Genomic DNA, 25,900 nt, shown 5'->3' on the forward strand with positions numbered 1-25,900 from the left:
CCACGCTAATTACCGGTGGGCGTGTCCAGAGACACACGTAATGGTACCTGGGAGTCCCAGGTGTCTGTGTGGGAGAGGGGGGCTGGTGTCTGTGTGGGAGAGGGGGGCTGGTGTCTGTGTGGGAGAGGGGGGCTGGTGCCTGTGTGGGAGAGGGGGGCTGGTGTCTGTGTGGGAGAGGGGGGCTGGTGTCTGTGTGGGAGAGGGGGGCTGGTGTCTGTGTGGGAGAGGGGGGCTGGTGTCTGTGTGGGAGAGGGGGGGCTGGTGTCTGTGTGGGAGAGGGGGACTGGTGTCTGTGTGGGAGAGGGGGGCTGGTGTCTGTGTGGGAGAGGGGGGCTGGTGTCTGTGTGGGAGAGGGGGGCTGGTGTCTGTGTGGGAGAGGGGGGGCTGGTGTCTGTGTGGGAGAGGGGGCTGGTGTCTGTGTGGGAGAGGGGGGCTGGTGTCTGTGTGGGAGAGGGGGCCTGGTGACTGTGTGGGAGAGGGGGGGCTGGTGTCTGTGTGGGAGAGGGAGGCTGGTGTCTGTGTGGGAGAGGGGGCTGGTGTCTGTGTGGGAGAGGGGGGCTGGTGTCTGTGTGGGAGAGGGGGCCTGGTGACTGTGTGGGAGAGGGGGGGCTGGTGTCTGTGTGGGAGAGGGGGGCTGGTGTCTGTGTGGGAGAGGGGGGCTGGTGTCTGTGTGGGAGAGGGGGGCTGGTGTCTGTGTGGGAGAGGGGCTGGTGCCTGTGTGGGAGAGGGGGGCTGGTGTCTGTGTGGGAGAGGGGGGCTGGTGTCTGTGTGGGAGAGGGGGGCTGGTGTCTGTGTGGGAGAGGGGCTGGTGTCTGTGTGGGAGAGAGGGGCTGGTGTCTGTGAGGGAGAGGGGGGCTGGTGTCTGTGTGGGAGAGGGGGGCTGGTGCCTGTGTGGGAGAGGGGGGCTGGTGTCTGTGTGGGAGAGGGGGGCTGGTGTCTGTGTGGGAGAGAGGGGCTGGTGTCTGTGTGGGAGAGGGGGGCTGGTGTCTGTGTGGGAGAGAGGGGCTGGTGTCTGTGAGGGAGAGGGGGCTGGTGTCTGTGTGGGAGAGGGGGGGCTGGTGTCTGTGTGGGAGAGAGGGGCTGGTGTCTGTGTGGGAGAGGGGGGCTGGTGTCTGTGTGGGAGAGAGGGGCTGGTGTCTGAGTGGGAGAGGGGGGCTGGTGTCTGTGTGGGAGAGAGGGGCTGGTGTCTGTGTGGGAGAGGGGGGCTGGTGTCTGTGTGGGAGAGAGGGGCTGGTGTCTGTGTGGGAGAGGGGGGCTGGTGTCTGTGTGGGAGAGACGGGCTGGTGTCTGTGTGGGAGAGGGGGGCTGGTGTCTGTGTGGGAGAGGGGGCTGGTGTCTGTGTGGGAGAGGGGGGGCTGGTGTCTGTGTGGGAGAGGGGGGGCTGGTGTCTGTGTGGGAGAGGGAGGCTGGTGTCTGTGTGGGAGAGGGGGCTGGTGTCTGTGTGGGAGAGGGGGGCTGGTGTCTGTGTGGGAGAGGGGGGCTGGTGTCTGTGTGGGAGAGGGGGCTGGTGTCTGTGTGGGAGAGGGGGGCTGGCCCCGTTATGCATCAGACTTAGCATAGTGGAATAGGGGCAAAGGGACGGGAGGTAGCTGGGACAGGTGGAATAGATAAGAGGGTGCAGTAAGAGGGAGAGGAAGGGAGAAATAGTTAGGCAGGAAAGTCTTAAATAATGTTAAGGTGAAGCGACTTACAGAGATCACAAAAGTCTTAAGCCGGATCAGAAGTCTTAGGCAAATTTCTTAATGATTTCCTCACTCTCCGAGGCGCAATTTCTCTGACATTTTCAATTTATAACTGAAAGAAAATTGAGCCATATAGAGTTGTGATATAATGTTCAGTCCGTTTTACCTCACCGCCCTCATAACACCCCCCGTGTACCCTCACCGCCCTCATAACACCCCCCGTGTACCCTCACCGCCCTCATAACGTCCCCCGTGTACCCTCACCGCCCTCATAACACCCCCCGTGTACCCTCACCGCCCTCATAACGTCCCCCGTGTACCCTCACCGCCCTCATAACGTCCCCCCGTGTACCCTCACCGCCCTCATAACACCCCCCGTGTACCCTCACCGCCCTCATAACACCACCGTGTACCCTCACCGCCCTCATAACACCCCCCGTGTACCCTCACCGCCCTCATAACACCCCCCGTGTACCCTCACCGCCCTCATAACACCCCCCGTGTACCCTCACCGCCCTCATAACACCCCCCGTGTACCCTCACCGCCCTCATAACACCCCCCGTGTACCCTCACCGCCCTCATAACACCCCCCGTGTACCCTCACCGCCCTCATAACACCCCCCGTGTACCCTCACCGCCCTCATAACACCCCCCGTGTACCCTCACCGCCCTCATAACACCCCCCGTGTACCCTCACCGCCCTCATAACACCCCCCGTGTACCCTCACCGCCCTCATAACACCCCCCGTGTACCCTCACCGCCCTCATAACGTCCCCCGTGTACCCTCACCGCCCTCATAACACCCCCCGTGTACCCTCACCGCCCTCATAACGTCCCCCGTGTACCCTCACCGCCCTCATAACGTCCCCCCGTGTACCCTCACCGCCCTCATAACACCCCCCGTGTAACCTCACCGCCCTCATAACACCACCGTGTACCCTCACCGCCCTCATAACACCCCCCGTGTACCCTCACCGCCCTCATAACACCCCCCGTGTACCCTCACCGCCCTCATAACACCCCCCGTGTACCCTCACCGCCCTCATAACACCCCCCGTGTACCCTCACCGCCCTCATAACACCCCCCGTGTACCCTCACCGCCCTCATAACACCACCGTGTACCCTCACCGCCCTCATAACACCCCCCGTGTACCCTCACCGCCCTCATAACACCCCCCGTGTACCCTCACCGCCCTCATAACACCCCCCGTGTACCCTCACCGCCCTCATAACACCCCCCGTGTACCCTCACCGCCCTCATAACACCCCCCGTGTACCCTCACCGCCCTCATAACACCCCCCGTGTACCCTCACCGCCCTCATAACACCCCCGTGTACCCTCACCGCCCTCATAACACCCCCCGTGTACCCTCACCGCCCTCATAACACCCCCCGTGTACCCTCACCGCCCTCATAACACCCCCCGTGTACCCTCACCGCCCTCATAACACCCCCCGTGTACCCTCACCGCCCTCATAACACCCCCCGTGTACCCTCACCGCCCTCATAACACCCCCCGTGTACCCTCACCGCCCTCATAAAACCCCCCGTGTACCCTCACCGCCCTCATAACACCCCCCGTGTACCCTCACCGCCCTCATAACACCCCCCGTGTACCCTCACCGCCCTCATAACCACCCCCGTGTACCCTCACCGCCCTCATAACGGCCCCGTGTACCCTCACCGCCCTCATAACGGCCCCGTGTACCCTCACCGCCCTCATAATAACACCGTGTACCCTCACCGCCCTCATAACACCACCGTGTACCCTCACCGCCCTCATAACACCCCCCGTGTACCCTCACCGCCCTCATAACCGCCCCCGTGTACCCTCACCGCCCTCATAACGGCCCCGTGTACCCTCACCGCCCTCATAACGGCCCCGTGTACCCTCACCGCCCTCATAATAACACCGTGTACCCTCACCGCCCTCATAACACCACCGTGTACCCTCACCGCCCTCATAACACCACCGTGTACCCTCACCGCCCTCATAACACTACCGTGTACCCTCACCGCCCTCATAACACCACCGTGTACCCTCACCGCCCTCATAACACCACCGTGTACCCTCACCGCCCTCATAATAACACCATGTACCCTCACCGCCCTCATAACGTCCCCCGTGTACCCTCACCGCCCTCATAACGTCCCCCGTGTACCCTCACCGCCCTCATAACGTCCCCCGTGTACCCTCACCGCCCTCATAACACCACCGTGTACCCTCACCGCCCTCATAACGTCCCCCGTGTACCCTCACCGCCCTCATAACACCACCGTGTACCCTCACCGCCCTCATAACGTCCCCCGTGTACCCTCACCGCCCTCATAACGACCACCGTGTACCCTCACCGCCCTCATAACACCACCGTGTACCCTCACCGCCCTCATAACAACACCGTGTACCCTCACCGCCCTCATAACAACACCGTGTACTCTCACCGCCCTCATAATAACACCGTGTACCCTCACCGCCCTCATAATAACTCCGTGTACCCTCACCGCCCTCATAACAACCCCGTGTACCCTCACCGCCCTCATAACAACACCGTGTACCCTCACCGCCCTCATAACGTCCCCCGTGTACCCTCACCGCCCTCATAACACCACCGTGTACCCTTACCGCCCTCATAACAACACCGTGTACCCTCACCGCCCTCATAACAACACCGTGTACCCTCACCGCCCTCATAACGTCCCCCGTGTACCCTCACCGCCCTCATAACGTCCCCCGTGTACCCTCACCGCCCTCATAACGTCCCCCGTGTACCCTCACCGCCCTCATAACACCACCGTGTACCCTCACCGCCCTCATAACAACACCGTGTACCCTCACCGCCCTCATAACGTCCCCCGTGTACCCTCACCGCCCTCATAACACCACCGTGTACCCTCACCGCCCTCATAACAACACCGTGTACCCTCACCGCCCTCATAACGTCCCCCGTGTACCCTCACCGCCCTCATAACGTCCCCCGTGTACCCTCACCGCCCTCATAACGTCCCCCGTGTACCCTCACCGCCCTCATAACGTCCCCCGTGTACCCTCACCGCCCTCATAACAACACCGTGTACCCTCACCGCCCTCATAACGTCCCCCGTGTACCCTCACCGCCCTCATAACGTCCCCCGTGTACCCTCACCGCCCTCATAACAACACCGTGTACCCTCACCGCCCTCATAACAACACCGTGTACCCTCACCGCCCTCATAATAACTCCGTGTACCCTCACCGCCCTCATAACACCACCGTGTACCCTCACCGCCCTCATAACACCACCGTGTACCCTCACCGCCCTCATAATAACTCCGTGTACCCTCACCGCCCTCATAACACCACCGTGTACCCTCACCGCCCTCATAACACCACCGTGTACCCTCACCGCCCTCATAACAACACCGTGTACCCTCACCGCCCTCATAACACCACCGTGTACCCTCACCGCCCTCATAACAACACCGTGTACCCTCACCGCCCTCATAACGTCCCCCGTGTACCCTCACCGCCCTCATAACGTCCCCCGTGTACCCTCACCGCCCTCATAACGTCCCCCGTGTACCCTCACCGCCCGCCATAACAACACCGTGTACCCTCACCGCCCTCATAACGTCCCCCGTGTACCCTCACCGCCCTTATAACGTCCCCCGTGTACCCTCACCGCCCTCATAACAACACCGTGTACCCTCACCGCCCTCATAACGTCCCCCGTGTACCCTCACCGCCCTCATAACGTCCCCCGTGTACCCTCACCGCCCTCATAACAACACCGTGTACCCTCACCGCCCTCATAACACCACCGTGTACCCTCACCGCCCTCATAATAACTCCGTGTACCCTCACCGCCCTCATAACACCACCGTGTACCCTCACCGCCCTCATAACACCACCGTGTACCCTCACCGCCCTCATAATAACTCCGTGTACCCTCACCGCCCTCATAACACCACCGTGTACCCTCACCGCCCTCATAACACCACCGTGTACCCTCACCGCCCTCATAATAACTCTGTGTACCCTCACCGCCCTCATAACAACACCGTGTACCCTCACCGCCCTCATTAACGATCCCATAAACAGAATTATTTACAAAGATGTGATTCGAACAAATGTTGTCAGGAAGCAGAGTTGGAACAGTGTCCGAGCCATCCTGTAGAGACCGCTGGCTCGCGGGAGGGTCCTGTCATCCCCCCCCCCCCCCCCCCACCTGTAAGGTCTGGGGAGGGGGGGGGGGGTGAATGACGGGTACCAGAGCTGAGACATAACCCAGTATGGTACAGAGCATCCAGGACACCATAGCCGGACCCATGTGACCTGACCTTCCGTGACTGGTGGGTCTGGTCGCCCGCACCGCGAGCCACAGCGGGAGAGACGGGTTCACAAGTAAGCATAAATAAAGGACAAATAGAACCTGGCTGCCTTGTACCCGCGCCAGCACCCGGCCCAAGCACATGGGCAGCCCCCCGACATGGGGGGGAAGGGGTAACAGGAACGGTATTGAAGGGTCTGAATGATACCCCTAGAGACCGATGAGGGTTAACAACATACACAATGACTGCCACCTTATGAAACACAACCATTGCAGAGGTCCATAAAGCAATTATGGGTTTCCAGAACAAGACGCCGGGCAACAGCAAGATAAATAAGATGGTATTATCCAACCTATCAGTGATTGCACTCCATCAATACACACGTATAATAAATGCAGCTCTTGCATCTGAACTACTCCCCACATGCTTCAAGAATGCCACAATAAGAGTAATCCCCAAGCCAGGTAAACCCCCAACCCAAACTGAAAATTACAGGCCAATTTCCCTCCTCGAAGTACCAGGTAAAATATTCGAAAAAATAATCAATCAGAGACTTGTGAAGTACATGGAAGAGGAAGGGAAGTATAACACCAGGCAGCATGGGTTTAGACACCACAGAGGGGCCCATACAGCTATAGCCCTGATCTACCAGCATATAGCAGAGGGGCCCATACAGCTATAGCCCTGATCTACCAGCATATAGCCAACGCAGTGTCGAAAAAAGATCATTGTAATATAGTGCTTAGGGACGTCTCGAAAGCCTTCGACAAAGTGTGACACACAGGCCTAAAATATAAGATATCTGAACTAGGGCTTCCTGAGAGATTTACTGCTACTCTCTGCAGCTTTATGGACAATAGAACTGCTAGGCTTAATACCGGCAGCTACTTGGGTGACGTAATAGAACTGAAAAGTGGAGTACCACAAGGAAGCTGCCTCTCCCCCACTCTATTCAACATACATACAGCTGACCTACCCCAACCCCAACATGGAGAATACATCACATACGCTGATGATGTTACCCAAATAATATGCCAACCGGGCCCATCAAAGCCGCTACTAGCCGACAAGACCAAGGCGGCAATTGAACTCATAAACAACTTTGAGAAGCAATGGAAAATTAGCACCAACAAACAAAAGTTCCAAATAATACACATTGCGAAAAGAAACCCGGACCCCATTATCCCAGACAACCATCCGATCCAATATGCGGAGGTAGGCAGAATACTGGGACTTATGATAAATAGAACAGGGATACAAATTCATGTAAGGGACCGACTAAGCAAAGCCAAAGCAGCATTAGGAAAACTGAGAAGATTCTGAAGCCTCAGTACTAACATTCAGATCCACCTATATAAGGCTCTAGTTCGCCTGCATCTAGAATATCCCCCAGTACCACTACACACCATAAAGAAAACTAACATGCAGAATATATATAACAAGATATATATATATATATATATATATATATATATATATATATATATATATATATATATATATATATATATATATATATATAATGTGTATATATATGTGTGTGTATGAACAACTCAAATAATAATAATAAATAAAGAGCCTTAAACAGAACAACATGTGTGGAAGCATCGGAGTGTGTATATATGAATGCTACACAGTATTCATCTATGGACATCCATATATGGTGGAACACATGTGAAGAACCTCTCACACACTCACAGCTCCCTGACAAGAGGGAGCCAGCTTAGCTTAGTTGCCAACACCCACACATCGTGTCAGCAAGGCGGACAGCCCGCCTGCTTTCATACCTCTCACTGTATTTCCCACTTCTATACTTCCCTTCACCTATGCCTCTTCTTCCTCTTTACTCCCCCCCCCAAAAAAAAAAACAGATGAAGGACCATGGGGGGGGGGCCTCCATGTACGGTGGACACACGGGGAGTATGTCCCCTTGTGCACCCCCCCACACCAGGCAGGAACGGGGAGGCACCCCCACACCAGACTGGTGTGGGGGTGGACAAACAAAAAAATGGGCAGACTGCATTTTTTGGATTGCCAGAAAGCCTTTGATACAGTACCACACAAGAGGCTAGTGAAAAAGCTGGAGATGCAGGCTGGAGTGAAAGGGAAGGTACTCCACTGGATAAGGGAGTACCTAAGCAACAGGAGACAACGAGTCAGTGTGAGGGGTGAGGTCTCAGATTGGCTAGACGTTACAAGTGGAGTTCCGCAGGGGTCAGTCCGTGGACCTATACTGTTTCTGATATATGTAAATGATCTCCCAGAGTGTATAGAATAGTTTCTCTCAATGTTTGCTGATGCAAAAAAATATGAGGAGGATTGAAATCAGAGGATGATAGTAGGAGGCTACAAGATGACCTAGACAGACTGAATAAATGGTCCAACAAATAGCTGTCGAAGTTCAACCCGAGTAAATGCAAAGTAATGAAACTAGGCAGTGGAAACAGGTCAGACACAGGATACAGAATAGGAGATGAAGTACTTAATGAAACAGACAGAGAGAAAGATTTAGGAGTTGATATCACACCAAACCTGTCTCCTGAAGCCCACATAAAAAGAATAACGTCTGCGGCATATGCGAGGCTGGCTAACATCAGAACTGCATTCAGGAACCTGTGTAAGAAATCATTCAGAATCGTGTATACCACATATGTCAGACCAATTCTGGAGTATGCGGCCCCAGCATGTAGCCCGTACCTTGTCAAGCACAAGACGAAGCTGGAAAAAGTTCAGAGGTATGCCACTACACTAGTCCCAGAACTAAGAGGCATGAGCTACGAGGAAAGGCTGCTAGAGATGCACCTTACGAGACTGGAAGACAGAAGAGTAAGGGGAGACATGATCACTACCTACAAAATTCTCAGGGGTATTGACAGTGTAGATAAGGATAAACTATTCAACACTAGTGGTACGCGAACAAGGAGACACAGGTGAAAATTGAGTACCCAAATGAGCCACAGAGACGTTAGAAGGAACTTTGTCAGTGTCAGAGTAGTTAACAGGTGGAATGCATTGGGCAGTGATGTGGTGGAGGCTGACTCCATACACAGTTTCAAATGTAGATATGATAGAGCCCAGTAGGCTCAGGAATCTGTACACCTGTTGATTGACAGTTGAGAGGCGGGACCAAAGAGCCAGAGCTCAACCCCCGCAAGCACAAATAGGTGAGTACACCAGGCAGGAGAGGGGGAGCATAAGACATCACCCATCAGCGGGCGGCACACCAAAGCCCCCTCACCACGTCAAGGACCCCCCCCCCCCCCAGTGGAGGGGAAAGAGGGGGGGGTGGCTTTAATTGGAAAGTTGGCAGTGATGAGATGACCCATTTGGTCGTCATGTCCTAAACTAACTTAGTCTTCAAAAGTCATGTCCTCGTGAAGACGTAAACTGAGCCAAACATGAACAAGAAATACAGACAAGAACAATTTGCGACATGACAGGTGTTGGCAGCACGAGGGTCATGTTCCAGGTCAACTGTGGCCACGTGACGGCTCCTGGCAGGAAGAGGCTGCCCGGCCGCCCCCGCCCCCTCCCTTCACTACACACGCCACCAGCCACCATCACATCTCCCGTGTAAACACACACGCCACCACGTTTAATTCCATCGCTTGTATCAATAAGCAACCGGATGGGAGGGGTGGGGAGGAAGGTAGGGGGGAGGAGGGACTTGGGGGTGAGAGGAGAGAGGGAGTGGGAAGGAGAGAGGTGAGGGACGGAGGGTGAGGAGAAGAGGAGAGAGGGAGAGGGAGTTGTGGTGCAGGATGTATGTGTATGGGTGAGTATATGTATGTATATATGTGTATGTTTATTGTGCACCCCATACTCATCCTGTGAGTGGTAGCGCAAAAAGCATTACTGAGGGCACAAAAGGTCTTTATCAGACCTCATCTTAGATTATTACATAAACAATTTCATCCATCCTTCACACCTTATAGTTACATGACAGAGAATATTCCATTTCAAGAGCTATATATTTACAATAGGTCGTTATATATTAATGGTAGGTCCTATCGATAATACATAATAGTTTGACCAATGGAGATATTACAGAGTCATAGGGGAGCTTCTGTTTATTATTAGTCTTCACAACACACTACTTGCTTCCCAATCTCATATATCGTTTATCTACTGGAAGCGAAATATGGATACAGTGCAAGTATTTCAGGTAATTTATCCATGGTTATAAGATAGGTTGCCATATCATACAGATTAAGCTTAGATTTATCTCTAAATGGCTCAATTTTACTACAATCCAAGATATAGTGTTCGAGTGTGTGTCCCTGTCTTTGTCCACACACTTTACACTTTACTTCATCTAGATCCCTATACAAGCCCAACTGCCAGAGATACTTGTAGCCAAGTCTTATACGAGCTGTGACAACATCTGTTAGTCTACTGACTTTGTTACTTGCCCCATACACATGTTTTACTTCACACATTTCATTGTGATAAACAATGGACCTGCTAGTTCCAGTTTGCACTGTTCTACTTTCCTCAAATCCATCCAGGAGTTCTCGTCTAATGACACTTTTAAGGGACCTATTTGATAACTCAAGATTCCGTTCAATAGTCTTTATTTACTGCAGCCTTAGCAAGGGCGCCAACTTTGTCATGTTCCTGCAGGCCAATGTGAGAAGGCATCCACAACATTTTTATATTTACCCTCTTGCTAAGTATTCTTATATATCTACGTCTAGCTTCCAAGACAAGCACGTTATTACTTGATTGCAAACTGTTTATTGCTCGTAGTGAGGAAAGGGAGTCGGAAATAATTAAGCTGTCTACTTCAGTGTTGTCAATAATTTGTGTAGTGTACTGGTGGTTGCATTGTTGTGCTTCGTGGAGTGTTTCCTAAATCTCGGCCAATGAACTATTTGTAACTGTGTAGGCGATGTGACTGTTTGTAAATATTGATTTCATAAAGTGAGAGGAGTATGTTCTTGTATGTTTACCTGAGGTGTTGGAATACTAGTCACAATTCAGTGATAGGATACTAACAAATATAAAAGTATTAAGTTCTTGTAACTTTCTGAGTAAGGCTTGTGTGGTGTTCTTTCACTGCACTCTATTGTATTTAGGGAATGAGTTAATTTTCAGTATGACTGAAAGTGGCATTCTTTATCTTCGTTTACTATTTGTAATCCCTTGAGCTACTGATGTGTGTGTGTGTGTGTGTGTGTGTGTGTGTGTGTGTGTGTGTGTGTGTGTGTGTGTGTGTGTGTGTGTGTGTGTGTGTGTGTGTGTGTGAACAGTGTGTTACTATCGTGTGGTATAAGGCGCTGACTGCACGCCTTATACCCACTCTGACTATACTAGTAGTGATGTATGAGGGTTTCCTTGCCTCGAGGGAGACTCGCCATGTATTGTACAGACTTTGAGGTGGTAAAGACGCGGACACACACTCGAACACTATGTCTTGGAGTGTAGTAAAATTGAGCCATTTAGAGATAAATCTAACCTCACTCAGTATGATATGGCAACCTATCTTATTACCAAGGATAAAATACCTGAAATCCTTGCACTGTATCCATATTTCGCTCCCAGTAGATAAACGACATATGAGATTAAGAAACAAGTAGTGTATTGTGAAGACTAATAATAAACAGAAGCTCCCCTATGACTGTAATATCCCCATTGGTCAAACAATTATGTATTAGCAATAAGACCTACCATTAATGTATAATGACTTACTGTAAATATATAGCTTTTGAAATAGAACATTATCTGTAACTATATCTTGAGGTTATCTTGAGTTGATTTCGGGGCTTAGGGTCCCCGCGGCCCGGTCCTCGACCAGGCCTCCTTTTTGCTACACATTCCCAGGAAGCAGCCCGTAGCTGCTGTCTAACTCCCAGGTACCTATTTACTGCTAGGTAACAGGGGCATCAGAGTGAAAGAAACATTTTGCCCATTTGTCTCCGCCTCCACCGGGGATCGAACCCGGAACCTCAGGACTACGAATCCGAAGCGCTGTCCACCCAGCTGTCAGGCGCCAACTAGCTAGCTTACATTATAATTAATAATCAACTAGCTTACATTGTAATTATAAGGTGTGAAGGATAGATGAAAATGTTTATGTAATGTTGACCAGACCACACACTAGAAGGTGAAGGGACGACGACGTTTCGGTCCGTCCTGGACCATTCACAATCGACTTGAGAATGGTCCAGGACGGACCGAAACGTCGTCGTCCCTTCACCTTCTAGTGTGTGGTCTGGTCAACACACTTCAGCCACGTTATTGTGACTCAACGTCTGTTTATGTAGTAATCTAAGTAGAGGTCTGATAAAGACCTTTTGTGCCCTCTGTAATGCTTTTTGCGCTGTAATCAAATTGAGGTAAATGTCGTATTAGAGTGTTTTGTGTAAACCTGTTTATGTAAATAAAATTGTTGCGATGTGTATTCGATGGAATGGTTTGTCCCTGTGTGGTTCGTAGTCAGTTATGTTTATTTGTGTGTATTATCTTGAGGTTATCTTGAGATGATTTCGGGGCTTTAGTGTCCCCGCGGCCCGGTCCTCGACCAGGCCTCCACCCCCAGGAAGCAGCCCGTGACAGCTGACTAACTCCCAGGTACCTATTTACTGCTAGGTAACAGGGGCATTATGTTCATAAATAGTCTTGGTGGAACTCTGTGATGCAAAAGTCTTCCTTGACCTGGTGTGTTCATATTTGTCCTTGTCTATGTTGTGAGGTTAGGCGATTCGATGTACAATTATCTTGTATTGTAAATAGTATATGCTTCTATAAATAACCTGTATTGTAAATAGTATATGCTTCTATAAATAACCTGTATTGTAAATAGTATATGCTTCTATAAATAACCAAAACAATTTATATATTTGTTGAAATATAGATGATAAGCATGCGAGGCCATGGTAGTTACACTGTGAGCTCCAACGACCGCCACAATTGTCAATATGAGACCTGAATTTAAACTACCACAGGTAACAGAATTTTGTCCGTCAACTCTCCATGAAATTTCAAACTAAGCTGTCTCATGTTATACTCAATTGAGACCCATAGAAGGTGAGGGAAATCTAATTACATACTTCGGTTTTAAAACGTAGCCAACGCCATCACACTGTTAAACATGCTCTTGGCTCAGTTAATCATCAGTCAGCCAGTTAAGCCATAGGATTGACTGGGATCAATCAGAAGATTTCGTAATTGCTCCTATGAAAGATAGTTTACACGTTACGTTATTAAATGATACTATTATTGCCCTTCAATAATATGTACCCAAGTGTAGTTACAGGATCAGAGCTATGCTCATAGTGTCCCGTCTTCCCAACACTGTCATATAATGCTTTGACACTATTGAAGGTTTTGCCCTCCACTACCTTCTCACTTGTGTCAACCATGTACTGCTGTGTGAAAGTGAATTTCCTAATATATTTTCAGCAGTTTTGTTTAGCGTGCTTAAATTTATGATCTCTTGCTCTTGAAGTTCCAGGTCTCAAGAATTCTTCTTTATAAATTTGTTGATTCTCATTACTATTTTGTACATAGTGATCACATCGCCTCTTTTCCTGCTATCTTCTTGCTTTGTCATATTTAATGCCTCTAACTCTCGTCGTGGCTCTTGTCTTTCAGTTCCGGAAGCCATTTATTTGCCATTTATTTGGGAAGCATCAGTGAGAGTACTCATCAGGTTATGGGTAACAATGAGTATCAGTACTGTACCGTTGGCTCTGTAGGAGACGGTGCAAGAGGTACCGTGACGCACCACCCATGAAGCACCAGTACTAAAGGAAAGTGCAGAAGCACTAAGTGTGCCACTCTCTTTTGTGTATAACAGGTCACTGGAAACAGGAGACCTACCGGAAAGCTGGAAGACAGCTAATGTAGTCCCAATATACAAAAAGGGTGACAGGCAAGAGGCACTGAACTACAGGCTACTGTCCCTAACTTGTATACCATGAAAGATGATGGAGAAGATCGTGAGGAAAAGGCTCGTAGAGCATCTGGAGGGAAATAGCTTTGTAACACACCACCAGCATGGGTTCAGGGATGGTAAATCGTGCCCCACTGGCTTAACAGAATTCTATGACCAGGCGACAGAAATTAGCCATGAAAGAGAAGGGTGGGCAGACTGTATTATCTTGCACAGTCAGAAAGCTTTTGACACAGTACCCCATAAGAGGCTGTTGCAAAATTTGGAGCAACAGACAGGAGTAAAAGGTAAGATGCTTCAGTGGTTAAGGGAATATCTAAGCAACAGGAAACAGCGAGTAACTGTGAGAAAGGAAGGTATCAGAGTGGCGAAATATCACCATCGGAGTCCCACAGGGCTCAGTACTTGGACCCATCCTGTTTCTAATATATGTAAACAATCTTCCAGAGGGTATAGACTCATTCCTCTCAGTGTTTGCTGATGATGCAAAAGTTATGAGAAGAATCAAGACGGATGAAGATAGACAGAGACTACAGGATGACCTGGACAAACTGGAAGAATGGTCTAGAAAATGGCTGCTAAAGTTCAACTCAGGAAAATGTACAGTAATGAACTTAGGAGAAGGAAGCAGGAGGCTGAACACAAGGTACCATCTGGGAGGTGACATCCTGCAAGAGTCAAATAGAGAGAAGGATCTGGGGGTTGATATCACACCGAACCTGTCCCCAGAGGCCCACATCAAAAGAATATCATCAGCGGCATATGCTAGACTGGCCAACATAAGAATTGCCTTTAGAAACTTGTGGAAGGAATCATTCAGGACCCTGTATACCACTTATGTAAGACCAATCCTGGAGTATGCAGCTCCAGCCTGGAGTCCATACCTAGTTAAATACAAGACAAAGTTAGAGAATATTCAGCAGTATGCCACCAGATTAGTCCAGGAACTGAGAGGTATGAGCTACGAGGAAAGGCTAAGGGAGCTAAACCATACATCCCTGGAAGACATAAGAGTAAGGGGAGACATGATAACCAAATACAAAATTCTCATGGGAATTGACAGGTGGACAAAGACAAACTATTCAGCACGGGTGGAACACGAACAAGGGGACACAGGTGGAAACTGAGTACCCACATGAGCCACAGAGACGTTAGAAAGAACTTTTTCAGTGTCAGAGTAGTTAACAGATGGAATGCATTAGGCAGTAATGTGGTGGAGGCTGACTCCATACACAGTTTCAAGTGTAGATATGATAGAGCCCAGTAGGCTCAGGAATCTGTACACCAGTTGATTGACAGTTGAGAGGCGGGACCAAAGAGCCAGAGCTCAACCCCCGCAAGCACAACTAGGTGAGTACTAGTCATGACGCATCAGTCATCATGGCTGGTACGTCATTACATGTCACTCATGTTACCATCAGTGACGAGGCTGTCATGTCACTCATGTTACCATCAGTGACGAGGCTGTCATGTCACTCACGTTACCACCAGTGACAGTGCACTAGGAAATCACGACTAATAATGTGATGTAATCAGTGAGAGACGTCAGTAGGAGCCCTAAGGAGGATTCGAACCCCGCTCACTGGTTACACTCCCAAGCCACCGCCTTAGACCCAGCCCGTCCTCGCATACAAAGTTCCAAGCTCGTTAATCCAGCCGCCAAACTCCCTCGTATATAAATGAAAAACGGTTTACACACGACTCACAACTGATGACGTCCGAACACTTCCGGAACAAGTGCTTCGCTCACGTCCTCTGTTCGAACCACAATTCTATAAATGCTTCACCAACGTACTTCACCCTAACCTAACCTACGCGTAACTATACATAGAATTTTTATGTATAATAATATTAATTTATATATGAGAACAAACCAATGTTTAATACACAGTATGTTGATGACTGCATCTGGGGAGGACGGCCGCTGCTTTAACCAGCCTAGTGTGAGAACGGGTTCCACTACACTACGTTACTTGGGAGTACTAAGTGAGCGGATTCCAAGCCTCCTCATAGCTCCTGGTGATTTTTCTCATTAGCATTTAATATTATTATGGGATTGCTTGGAGGAACATTCGACTAATTTGACCCACAAGACTCCAAGCATTGAGTCGTGACACTCAGGGAGAAGTTTGGCATTCCATCAACAACACTCAATCCTTTCAATACAATTTTGTTTTACTTTTCTCCATAATATTTTGTCCAATTTTACCAACTGGTCAAGTGTTGCGAGTGTTGCAGCGGGCGATGGTGCCACACGGGGCTTGTTGTTGTTGTTGTTGTTGCAGAGTCAGTTACTCGCAACAACAAGTTGCAAGTAGCACGGGCTATGGTGATCCCGTAGTGGACTAGGGCCCAGGGTTCATGAAACATTGAACTAACACGGCAATATGAAACTAACAAGGGCAAGTTAAATGAGTTAAGTGAGAAACCACGTACAAAATGTTCAGTATTTTGAACATTTGAACATATTGAACTACAAATTGACTACAGCAATGTTCAGCTGGGATAAGTGTGTTCAGCTGCGTTCACGGTGAGACAGTCGTCTGAGTGTGTGTGGAGTTCCTAGCTGTACCTCAGTAAGGCCTGGACCTCACTGTCACTCCCCACCTCACCATACATGTTGGCCTCATCTACGGTGAGGTGCTCTGTAATGTTCTCGTCTGCCCCAGTGACGTTTGGGACTAAAAAGAGTTGGTCCCAAATGGGACGGGATAAGGGGCGGGGCCAGTATGGACAAGGGGGCGGAGTCTTTGTGGGGAAGGGGGCGGGGCCAGTGTGGGGAAGGGGGCGGGGCCACTGTGAGGAAGAGGGCGGGGTCAGTGTGGGGAAGGGGGGCGGGGCCAGTGTAGAGAAGGGGGCGGGGCCAGTGTGAGGAAGGGGGCGAAGCCAGTGTAGAGAAGGGGGTGGGGCCAGTGTGAGGAAGGGGGCGGGGCCAGTGTGAGGAAAGGGGCGGGGCCAGTGCGAGGAAAGGGGCGGGGCCAGTGTGAGGAAGGGGGCGGGGCCAGTATGAGGAAGGGGCGGGGCCAGTGTGAGGAAGGGGGCGGGGCCAGTGTGAGGAAGGGGGCGGGGCCAGTGTGAGGAAGGGGGCGGGGCCAGTGTGAGGAAGGGGGCGGGGCCAGTGTGAGGAAGGGGGCGGGGCCAGTGTGAGGAAGGGGGCGGGGCCAGTGTGAGGAAGGGGGCGGGGCCAGTGTGAGGAAGGGGGCGGGGCCAGTGTGAGGAAGGGGGCGGGGCCAGTGTGAGGAAGGGGGCGGGGCCAGTGTGAGGAAGGGGGCAGGGCCAGTGTGAGGAAGGGGGCAGGGCCAGTGTGAGGAAGGGGGCGGGGCCAGTGTGGGAAAGGGGGCGGGGCCAGCGTGAAGGGCAACAGTCCCGGGGCGGTCAGAGACACAGTTGACACATTCCTGGTGGCGGGTGCGGCTCTCGCCAACACACAGCTCTCCGGGGCTTCATTAACGCACTCCAGAGGAGGAAAATGTCTGGTATGTGGCGCCCACCTCGCTAATTATGGCCACCAGGAGCGGCGTGACGCCTCCTCCACCTTGGGTGAGAGACACGCCTCCCCCACCTTGGGTGAGACACACCTCCTCCACACTTTGGGTGAGAGACACGCCTCCTCCACCTTGGGTGAGAGACACGCCTCCTCCACCTTGGGTGAGAGACACGCCTCCTCCACCTTGGGTGAGAGACACACCTCCCCCACCTTGGGTGAGAGACACGCCTCCACCTTGGGTGAGAGACACACCTCCGCCTTGGGTGAGAGATACACCTCCTCCACCTTGGGTGAGAGATACACCTCCTCCACCTTGGGTGAGAGACACGCCTCCCCCACCTTGGGTGAGACACACCTCCTCCACACTTTGGGTGAGAGATACACCTCCTCCACCTTGGGTGAGAGACACGCCTCCTCCACCTTGGGTGAGAGACACGCCTCCTCCACCTTGGGTGAGAGACACACCTCCCCCACCTTGGGTGAGAGACACGCCTCCACCTTGGGTGAGAGACACACCTCCGCCTTGGGTGAGAGACACACCTCCACCTTGGGTGAGAGATACACCTCCTCCACCTTGGGTGAGAGACACACCTACAATACCTATGATAACAAACCGTGGTGATGTGTCTCATTACTGGTAGAGGTAGACTGTGGCTTGACAACAGGACAAACAAGGGCACAAGTATCTCCAGGATATTTATAAAGAAGCCGGAGATGAACTAGATCAAATCAACACTGACGGATCATCTAACACTGTCAATGACAGGGCTGGTGCAGCATACACGGTAATTAGGAGTAATGCCTTTCAACGTGGAAATGAAGAAAAAGCACGTATTGCAGCCGTATTGAGAACTATGCCTCTTCAACACAAGCGGAGCTAACTGTCATTGTTATGGCGTTAAGATTCCTTGAACAAAGCACTAATGGTGCAGTGATCTGCACTGACTGTAAAGCAGCGCTACAAAGCCTTGGTGAAAATCGGGACGAAAATCTTGCGATAGTCGCTGAGATCAAGAGAGCTGTGAGAGTACTGACCAACCAGGGAAGAGTCGTCAAGTTTCTGTGGCTCCCCCCCCCCTCCTCCCTTCATGTTGGAATATGTGGAAATGAACGAGCAGATGTGCTGGCTGCTGAAGGTGCTGAAGGAGACCATATTGAATACTTCATACCCAAGACTCTACTACAAATTAGAGGTATTGTCAGGCAACATCACCGTGACAAGGTAACTGAGGAAAGGAGGATAGAAGCACAAACCAGTGAATCTGTACGATGGTACAACATGGTTACAGCTGGCAAGCCCAATCATTATGGCCGAAGAGGAGGAGGACGAGGGAGAGAATCAGTAATAGCGAGAATCCGTCTTAGATACAAATATCCATGGAGATATGGAATGGAAATAACAGTTGATCAGCGAAGTTGCAGAATCTGTGGTGAGAGTGACGGACACCGCCTTGACCACTATCTACGTGAATGTGAACATCTAAGAGTCATTAGAAATGTTTGTAGCATAGTAAACCCCACATTGTTTGAGTTAGGAAAATACTATTTGTCAAATATAAATGCTGTCCTAAAAAGACAAAATACTGTCCATTTTACACCCGCAAGATAACGTAAGCTTTTAAGGGTTGACAGATGTTAATCTTCTTGTTTAAATAGCTGTTCACTTGAGACAGTTAAGCAAGTCCCAGCTGTGTCTGGGTACAAGTGACAGGATGAACAACCCAGCGGGTTTTCTTCCTATTGGGGAGTGTTGTACATGCTGCTAAGGCGATGTGTCCACTCACAGGATGAGTGGCGCTGCCCAATACTGTCACTATGGCGGTGTGTCCACTCACAGGATGAGTGGCGCTGCCCAATACTGTCACTATGGCGGTGTGTCCACTCACAGGATGAGTGACGCTGCCCAATACTGTCACTATGGCGGTGTGTCCACTCACAGGATGAGTGACGCTGCCCAATACTGTCACTATGGCGGTGTGTCCACTCACAGGATGAGTGGTGCTGCCCAATACTGTCACTATGGCGGTGTGTCCACTCACAGGATAAGTGGCGCTGCCCAATACTGTCACTATGGCGGTGTGTCCACTCACAGGATGAGTGACGCTGCCCAATACTGTCACTATGGCGGTGTGTCCACTCACAGGATGAGTGGCGCTGCCCAATACTGTCACTATGGCGGTGTGTCCACTCACAGGATGAGTGGCGCTGCCCAATACTGTCACTATGGCGGTGTGTCCACTCACAGGATGAGTGGCGCTGCCCAATACTGTCACTATGGCGGAGTGTCCACTCACAGGATGAGTGACGCTGCCCAATACTGTTACTATGGCGGTGTGTCCACTCACAGGATGAGTGGCGCTGCCCAATACTGTCACTACGGCGGTGTGTCCACTCACAGGATGAGTGGCGCTGCACAATACTGTCACTATGGCGGTGTGTCCACTCACAGGATGAGTGGCGCTGCCCAATACTGTCACTATGGCGGTGTGTCCACTCACAGGATGAGTGGCGCTGCCCAATACTGTCACTATGGCGGTGTGTCCACTCACAGGATGAGTGGCGCTGCCCAATACTGTCACTATGGCGGTGTGTCCACTCACAGGATGAGTGGCGCTGCCCAATACTGTCACTATGGCGGTGTGTCCACTCACAGGATGAGTGGCGCTGCCCAATACTGTCACTATGGCGGTGTGTCCACTCACAGGATGAGTGGCGCTGCCCAATACTGTCACTATGGCGGTGTGTCCACTCACAGGATGAGTGGCGCTGCCCAATACTGTCACTATGGCGGTGTGTCCACTCACAGGATGAGTGGCGCTGCCCAATACTGTCACTATGGCGGTGTGTCCACTCACAGGATGAGTGGCGCTGCCCAATACTGTCACTATGGCGGTGTGTCCACTCACAGGATGAGTGGCGCTGCCCAATACTGTCACTATGGCGGTGTGTCCACTCACAGGATGAGTGGCGCTGCCCAATACTGTCACTATGGCGGTGTGTCCACTCACAGGATGAGTGGCGCTGCCCAATACTGTCACTATGGCGGTGTGTCCACTCACAGGATGAGTGGCGCTGCCCAATACTGTCACTATGGCGGTGTGTCCACTCACGGGATGAGTGGCGCTGCCCAATACTGTCACTATGGCGGTGTGTCCACTCACGGGATGAGTGGCGTTGCCCAATACTGTCACTATGGTGGTGTGTCCACTCACGGGATGAGTGGCGCTGCCCAATACTATCACTATGGCGGTGTGTCCACTCACGGGATGAGTGACGCTGCCCAATACTGTCACTATGGCGGTGTGTCCACTCACAGGATGAGTGGCGCTGCCCAATACTGTCACTATGGTGGTGTGTCCACTCACAGGATGAGTGGCGCTGCCCAATACTGTCACTATGGCGGTGTGTCCACTCACAGGATGAGTGGCGCTGCCCAATACTGTCACTATGGCGGTGTGTCCACTCACAGGATGAGCGGCGCTGCCCAATACTGTCACTATGGCGGTGTGTCCACTCACAGGATGAGTGACGCTGCCCAATACTGTCACTATGGCGGTGTGTCCACTCACAGGATGAGTGACGCTGCCCAATACTGTCACTATGGCGGTGTGTCCACTCACAGGATGAGTGACGCTGCCCAATACTGTCACTATGGCGGTGTGTCCACTCACAGGATGAGTGGCGCTGCCCAATACTGTCACTATGGCGGTGTGTCCACTCACAGGATGAGTGGCGCTGCCCAATACTGTCACTATGGCGGTGTGTCCACTCACAGGATGAGTGGCGCTGCCCAATACTGTCACTATGGCGGTGTGTCCACTCACAGGATGAGTGGCGCTGCCCAATACTGTCACTATGGCGGTGTGTCCACTCACAGGATGAGTGACGCTGCCCAATACTGTCACTATGGCGGTGTGTCCACTCACAGGATGAGTGGCGCTGCCCAATACTGTCACTATGGCGGTGTGTCCACTCACAGGATGAGTGGCGTTGCCCAATACTGTCACTATGGTGGTGTGTCCACTCACGGGATGAGTGGCGCTGCCCAATACTGTCACTATGGCGGTGTGTCCACTCACAGGATGAGTGGCGCTGCCCAATACTGTCACTTCCCGGGGCAAAATTTAAAAAAATACTATAACGCCATATGTGTCTTGACAACAGAACAGACAACGGCGCCATATGTGGCTTGACAACAGAACAGACAACGTCGCCATATGTGGCTTGACAACAGAACAGACAACGTCGCCATATGTGGCTTGACAACAGAACAGACAACGGCGCCATATGTGGCTTGACAACAGAACAGACAACGGCGCCATATGTGGCTTGACAACAGAACAGACAACGGCGCCATATGTGGCTTGACAACAGAACAGACAACGGCGCCATATGTGGCTTGACAACAGAACAGACAACGTCGCCATATGTGGCTTGACAACAGAACAGACAACGGCGCCATACGTGGCTTGACAACAGAACAGACAACGGCGCCATACGTGGCTTGACTGGGGGAAGAGACAGGGAGGCCAGAGGGAGGAGGTCCGTGAGGCCAGCTGGTGCAGTGGTAGGGTCAGGCAGACACTGCAGCAGAGGATCAATGAGCCAGCTACACACAGACGGCAGTAATGCTGCCGACTCTAACTCTCGGTAAACAATGTGTTGGGAACAACTGAACTAAAAATTACACCTTTATAGTAGAGGAAAATCCGCTCTTTCCTGCAGTAACTGACAAGGGACGCAAGGAACGCCGACCCGTCGTGTGGTCAAGCCGTCGCTGTCCCAACCCTCCACGTGCATGGATACTTGGAAGACATGAGTCTTACTACTCTACACTTCGAGGACGACCTGACTGCTCGAGGCTAACCCTCAAGTGGAGCCTTGCCCCGACATGTCCCTCATGGCGCAGCGGTAACACACCTAGCTGCCCGCGGTTAACGACCAACTTGGTCCTGGGTTCGTATCCTGGCCAGGGAGGGTTGGCTAGGCAAGAAGTTGGCTACCCTCCTGTGTGCTCCTGTACCCACCTGTGTGCTCCTGTACCCGCCTGTGTGCTCCTGTACCCACCTGTGTGCTCCTGTACCCACCTGTGTGCTCCTGTACCCGCCTGTGTGCTCCTGTACCCTCCTGTGTGCTCCTGTACCCACCTGTGTGCTCCTGTACCCGCCTGTGTGCTCCTGTACCCACCTGTGTGCTCCTGTACCCACCTGTGTGCTCCTGTACCCGCCTGTGTGCTCCTGTACCCTCCTGTGTGCTCCTGTACCCACCTGTGTGCTCCTGTACCCACCTGTGTGCTCCTGTACCCACCTGTGTGCTCCTGTACCCACCTGTCTGCTCCTGTACCCACCTGTGTGCTCCTGTACCCACCTGTGTGCTCCTGTACCCACCTGTGTGCTCCTGTACCCACCTGTGTGCTCCTGTACCCACCTGTGTGCTCCTGTACCCTCCTGTGTGTCAGAAACAGCAGGACCTGGCAGCAAGAGCTGCTGTTTCCAAGACAACTTCAGTACGCAGTCTGCCGTATGCAAATTAGCGGTAATTGCAAGCAGAGTTGGTTGGAAAATGGTACAATCTTATGGTGAGGTGGTGAAAGGGCCACTAAGCCGGCTGGGGAAGGGACCAGCAAGCCGGCTGGGGAAGGGACCAGCAAGCCAGCTGGGGAAGGGACCAGCAAGCCGGCTGGGAAGGGACCAGCAAGCCGGCTGGGAAGGGACCAGCAAGCCGGCTGGGGAAGGGACCAGCAAGCCAGCTGGGAAGGGACCAGCAAGCCAGCTGGGAAGGGACCAGCAAGCCAGCTGGGGAAGGGACCAGCAAGCCAGCTGGGGAAGGGACCAGCAAGCCAGCTGGGGAAGGGACCAGCAAGCCGGCTGGGGAAGGGACCAGCAAGCCAGCTGGGAAGGGACCAGCAAGCCGGCTGGGGAAGGGACCAGCAAGCCGGCTGGGGAAGGGACCAGCAAGCCGGCTGGGAAGGGACCAGCAAGCCGGCTGGGGAAGGGACCAGCAAGCCAGCTGGGAAGGGACCAGCAAGCCAGCTGGGGAAGGGACCAGCAAGCCGGCTGGGAAGGGACCAGCAAGCCAGCTGGGGAAGGGACCAGCAAGCCGGCTGGGAAGGGACCAGCAAGCCGGCTGGGGAAGGGACCAGCAAGCCAGCTGGGGAAGGGACCAGCAAGCCGGCTGGGGAAGGGACCAGCAAGCCGGCTGGGGAAGGGACCAGCAAGCCGGCTGGGGAAGGGACCAGCAAGCCAGCTGGGGAAGGGACCAGCAAGCCAGCTGGGGAAGGGACCAGCAAGCCGGCTGGGGAAGGGACCAGCAAGCCAGCTTGGGAAGGGACCAGCAAGCCAGCTGGGGAAGGGACCAGCAAGCCGGCTGGGGAAGGGACCAGCAAGCCGGCTGGGGAAGGGACCAGCAAGCCGGCTGGGGAAGGAACACAGCGAGCCATCCTATCCTAACACAATTAATCACTGGGAGTGACGGCCCAGAAACTGAAAGCCTTGGAGTCTCTGCGGAGGGTTACGTTACCTGAGGCTTGGTTGGGTCAGGTGGGCTTAGGTAACGCTTGGCTTGGTTGGGTCAGGTGGGCTTAGGTAACGCTTGGCTTGGTTGGGTCAGGTGGGCTTAGGTAACGCTTGGCTTGGTTGGGTCAGGTGGGCTTAGGTAACGCTTGGCTTGGTTGGGTCAGGTGGGCTTAGGTAACGCTTGGCTTGGTTGGGTCAGGTGGGCTTAGGTAACGCTTGGCTTGGTTGGGTCAGGTGGGCTTAGGTAACGCTTGGCTTGGTTGGGTCAGGTGGGCTTAGGTAACGCTTGGCTTGGTTGGGTCAGGTGGGCTTAGGTAACGCTTGGCTTGGTTGGGTCAGGTGGGCTTAGGTAACGCTTGGCTTGGTTGGGTCAGGTGGGCTTAGGTAACGCTTGGCTTGGTTGGGTCAAATTGGATCTCATTCACGCAGTAATCAAAAGTTTACAGTACTTATTTTCTGGGGTTAAGCTGCAGCTCTTGGGTCCCTCCTCTCGGTATTTAGTCGGCACGTGTACAATTTTCAGAGGTTTTCGTGCTCTGATGTACGTGTTTTGCAAGCCTGTTGGCGGAGTATGTCTCCGCAGCAGCCTATTTAATGCGTTTCATATACGTTTTCATTGTCAGAGTATTCGTTACTCTGACAATGAGAAATAGTCTTTCAACTGGTTCTGTGCCTCGTGTGGATTTATGGTTTTAACTCGCGTAATGTTGTGCGTGCCACATCTGTCTTTGTCTATCCTGAAAATTCCCGAGAATTTGTATGTGGAAATCATGTCTCATCTGTGGCTTCCAGTGACACGAGATACTATGGTTATTTATTACGAAGGAAGCCTAGGGTCTTTCTCCAGCTCAGGTCCGCTATAAAGACCACACAGCTCCAGATATTTGACACAGGTGTAAGGTCTTGAACTCCTTATACATGTTTCTAAAGACAGTCCTGCATACTGTCAGAAAAAAACCGACTTCCTTTAATAATCTTTAATACAATATGCAGTTAATATTGCCGCTCTTCTTGTACTAACAAACTATCCCAACGTATTGTCTTTAATCATACCAAAAATATAAGACCTGCGGCATTTCAAGGAGAAAAACGAGAAAATATTACCACCTCCCCAGAAAATACGCCATTAAATATCCACCAATAACTTAAAACACCAGTCTAGGCATTGGAATCAATCAAAAAAAAGTATTCTCTATGACTGGATTAAATAAAATAATAAATAAAATCAACGCCTCCCTTCCTACCTTTGTCCATAAATGGACCGAAAATTGAACCGGTTTTTAGTGGCGTCACTTGACCGGGGAAGGAGAGAGGGACGCCATTGTGAGTTTATATGCAGGCTCCAGGGAGGACGCGCCTCAGACAGCACCGTCAATACTCACAACCATGAGTCGTTCATCTACCGCCTCAACCTCATCATTACGGGAGCACCTCATGTCAGGCTTGTTGAAATATTATTATTTTATTATTAACATCTTTATTGACAAAATTAATTACAATTTTGCCTAATCTGAGGATTTTGATAGTCTTATTAAAGTGAGGATAATGCTACTATTCACTGTCACGCAGGACAGAGGGTCATACATAAGACAATAGGTCTAAACTGTAGGCTGAAGCACATATATATCATGGTTACAATCAATGTTTTAATGTATGGATATGTGAAAACAACTTTCTATTGTGCACTGCCACACAAGGGCAGGGATGGGTTCATAAGTGATGCAGCTTAGAAGTAATATAAATAAAAATTGTTCTTCATTCTTTAAGATGGACAAGCAAATTTTGGATAAATTGTTAGGATGTCGTCCAGAACACCTGAGTCAATAAAATAGTTACACAGTTGGTGGTACAATAGGCCAGGAGGTCTAAAGTCTTTTACGGTTTCACATTCAACAATATAGTGTTCTAGTGAATGCATTAAAGGTTTATCACAGAGTTTACAATCTGAGTATTCTGGTAGTTTATTACAGGGCCTCTTAATATTAGTAAAACAAGTCGTCCATGAGGC

At 51.5% G+C, this 25,900-nt stretch overlaps 2 protein-coding genes across 5 annotated transcripts in view; both read right to left on the reverse strand.

The window, feature by feature from the left end:
- Positions 1-25,900, reverse strand: part of pHCl-1 (pH-sensitive chloride channel 1) — a 545,535-nt gene that overhangs the window by 455,000 nt on the left and 64,635 nt on the right. The window lies entirely within an intron of this gene.
- On the reverse strand, positions 17,337-18,683 carry LOC138349948 (loricrin-like). The gene is made up of 2 exons (XM_069299950.1): positions 18,632-18,683; positions 17,337-17,950 (listed from the first exon to the last, which is right to left on the reverse strand). Exons 1-2 carry the CDS (start codon positions 18,681-18,683, stop codon positions 17,337-17,339), a joined length of 666 nt encoding a protein of 221 aa, XP_069156051.1.

Source organism: Procambarus clarkii, chromosome 43, assembly GCF_040958095.1.
Source record: "Procambarus clarkii isolate CNS0578487 chromosome 43, FALCON_Pclarkii_2.0, whole genome shotgun sequence".
Taxonomy (NCBI): domain Eukaryota; kingdom Metazoa; phylum Arthropoda; class Malacostraca; order Decapoda; family Cambaridae; genus Procambarus; species Procambarus clarkii.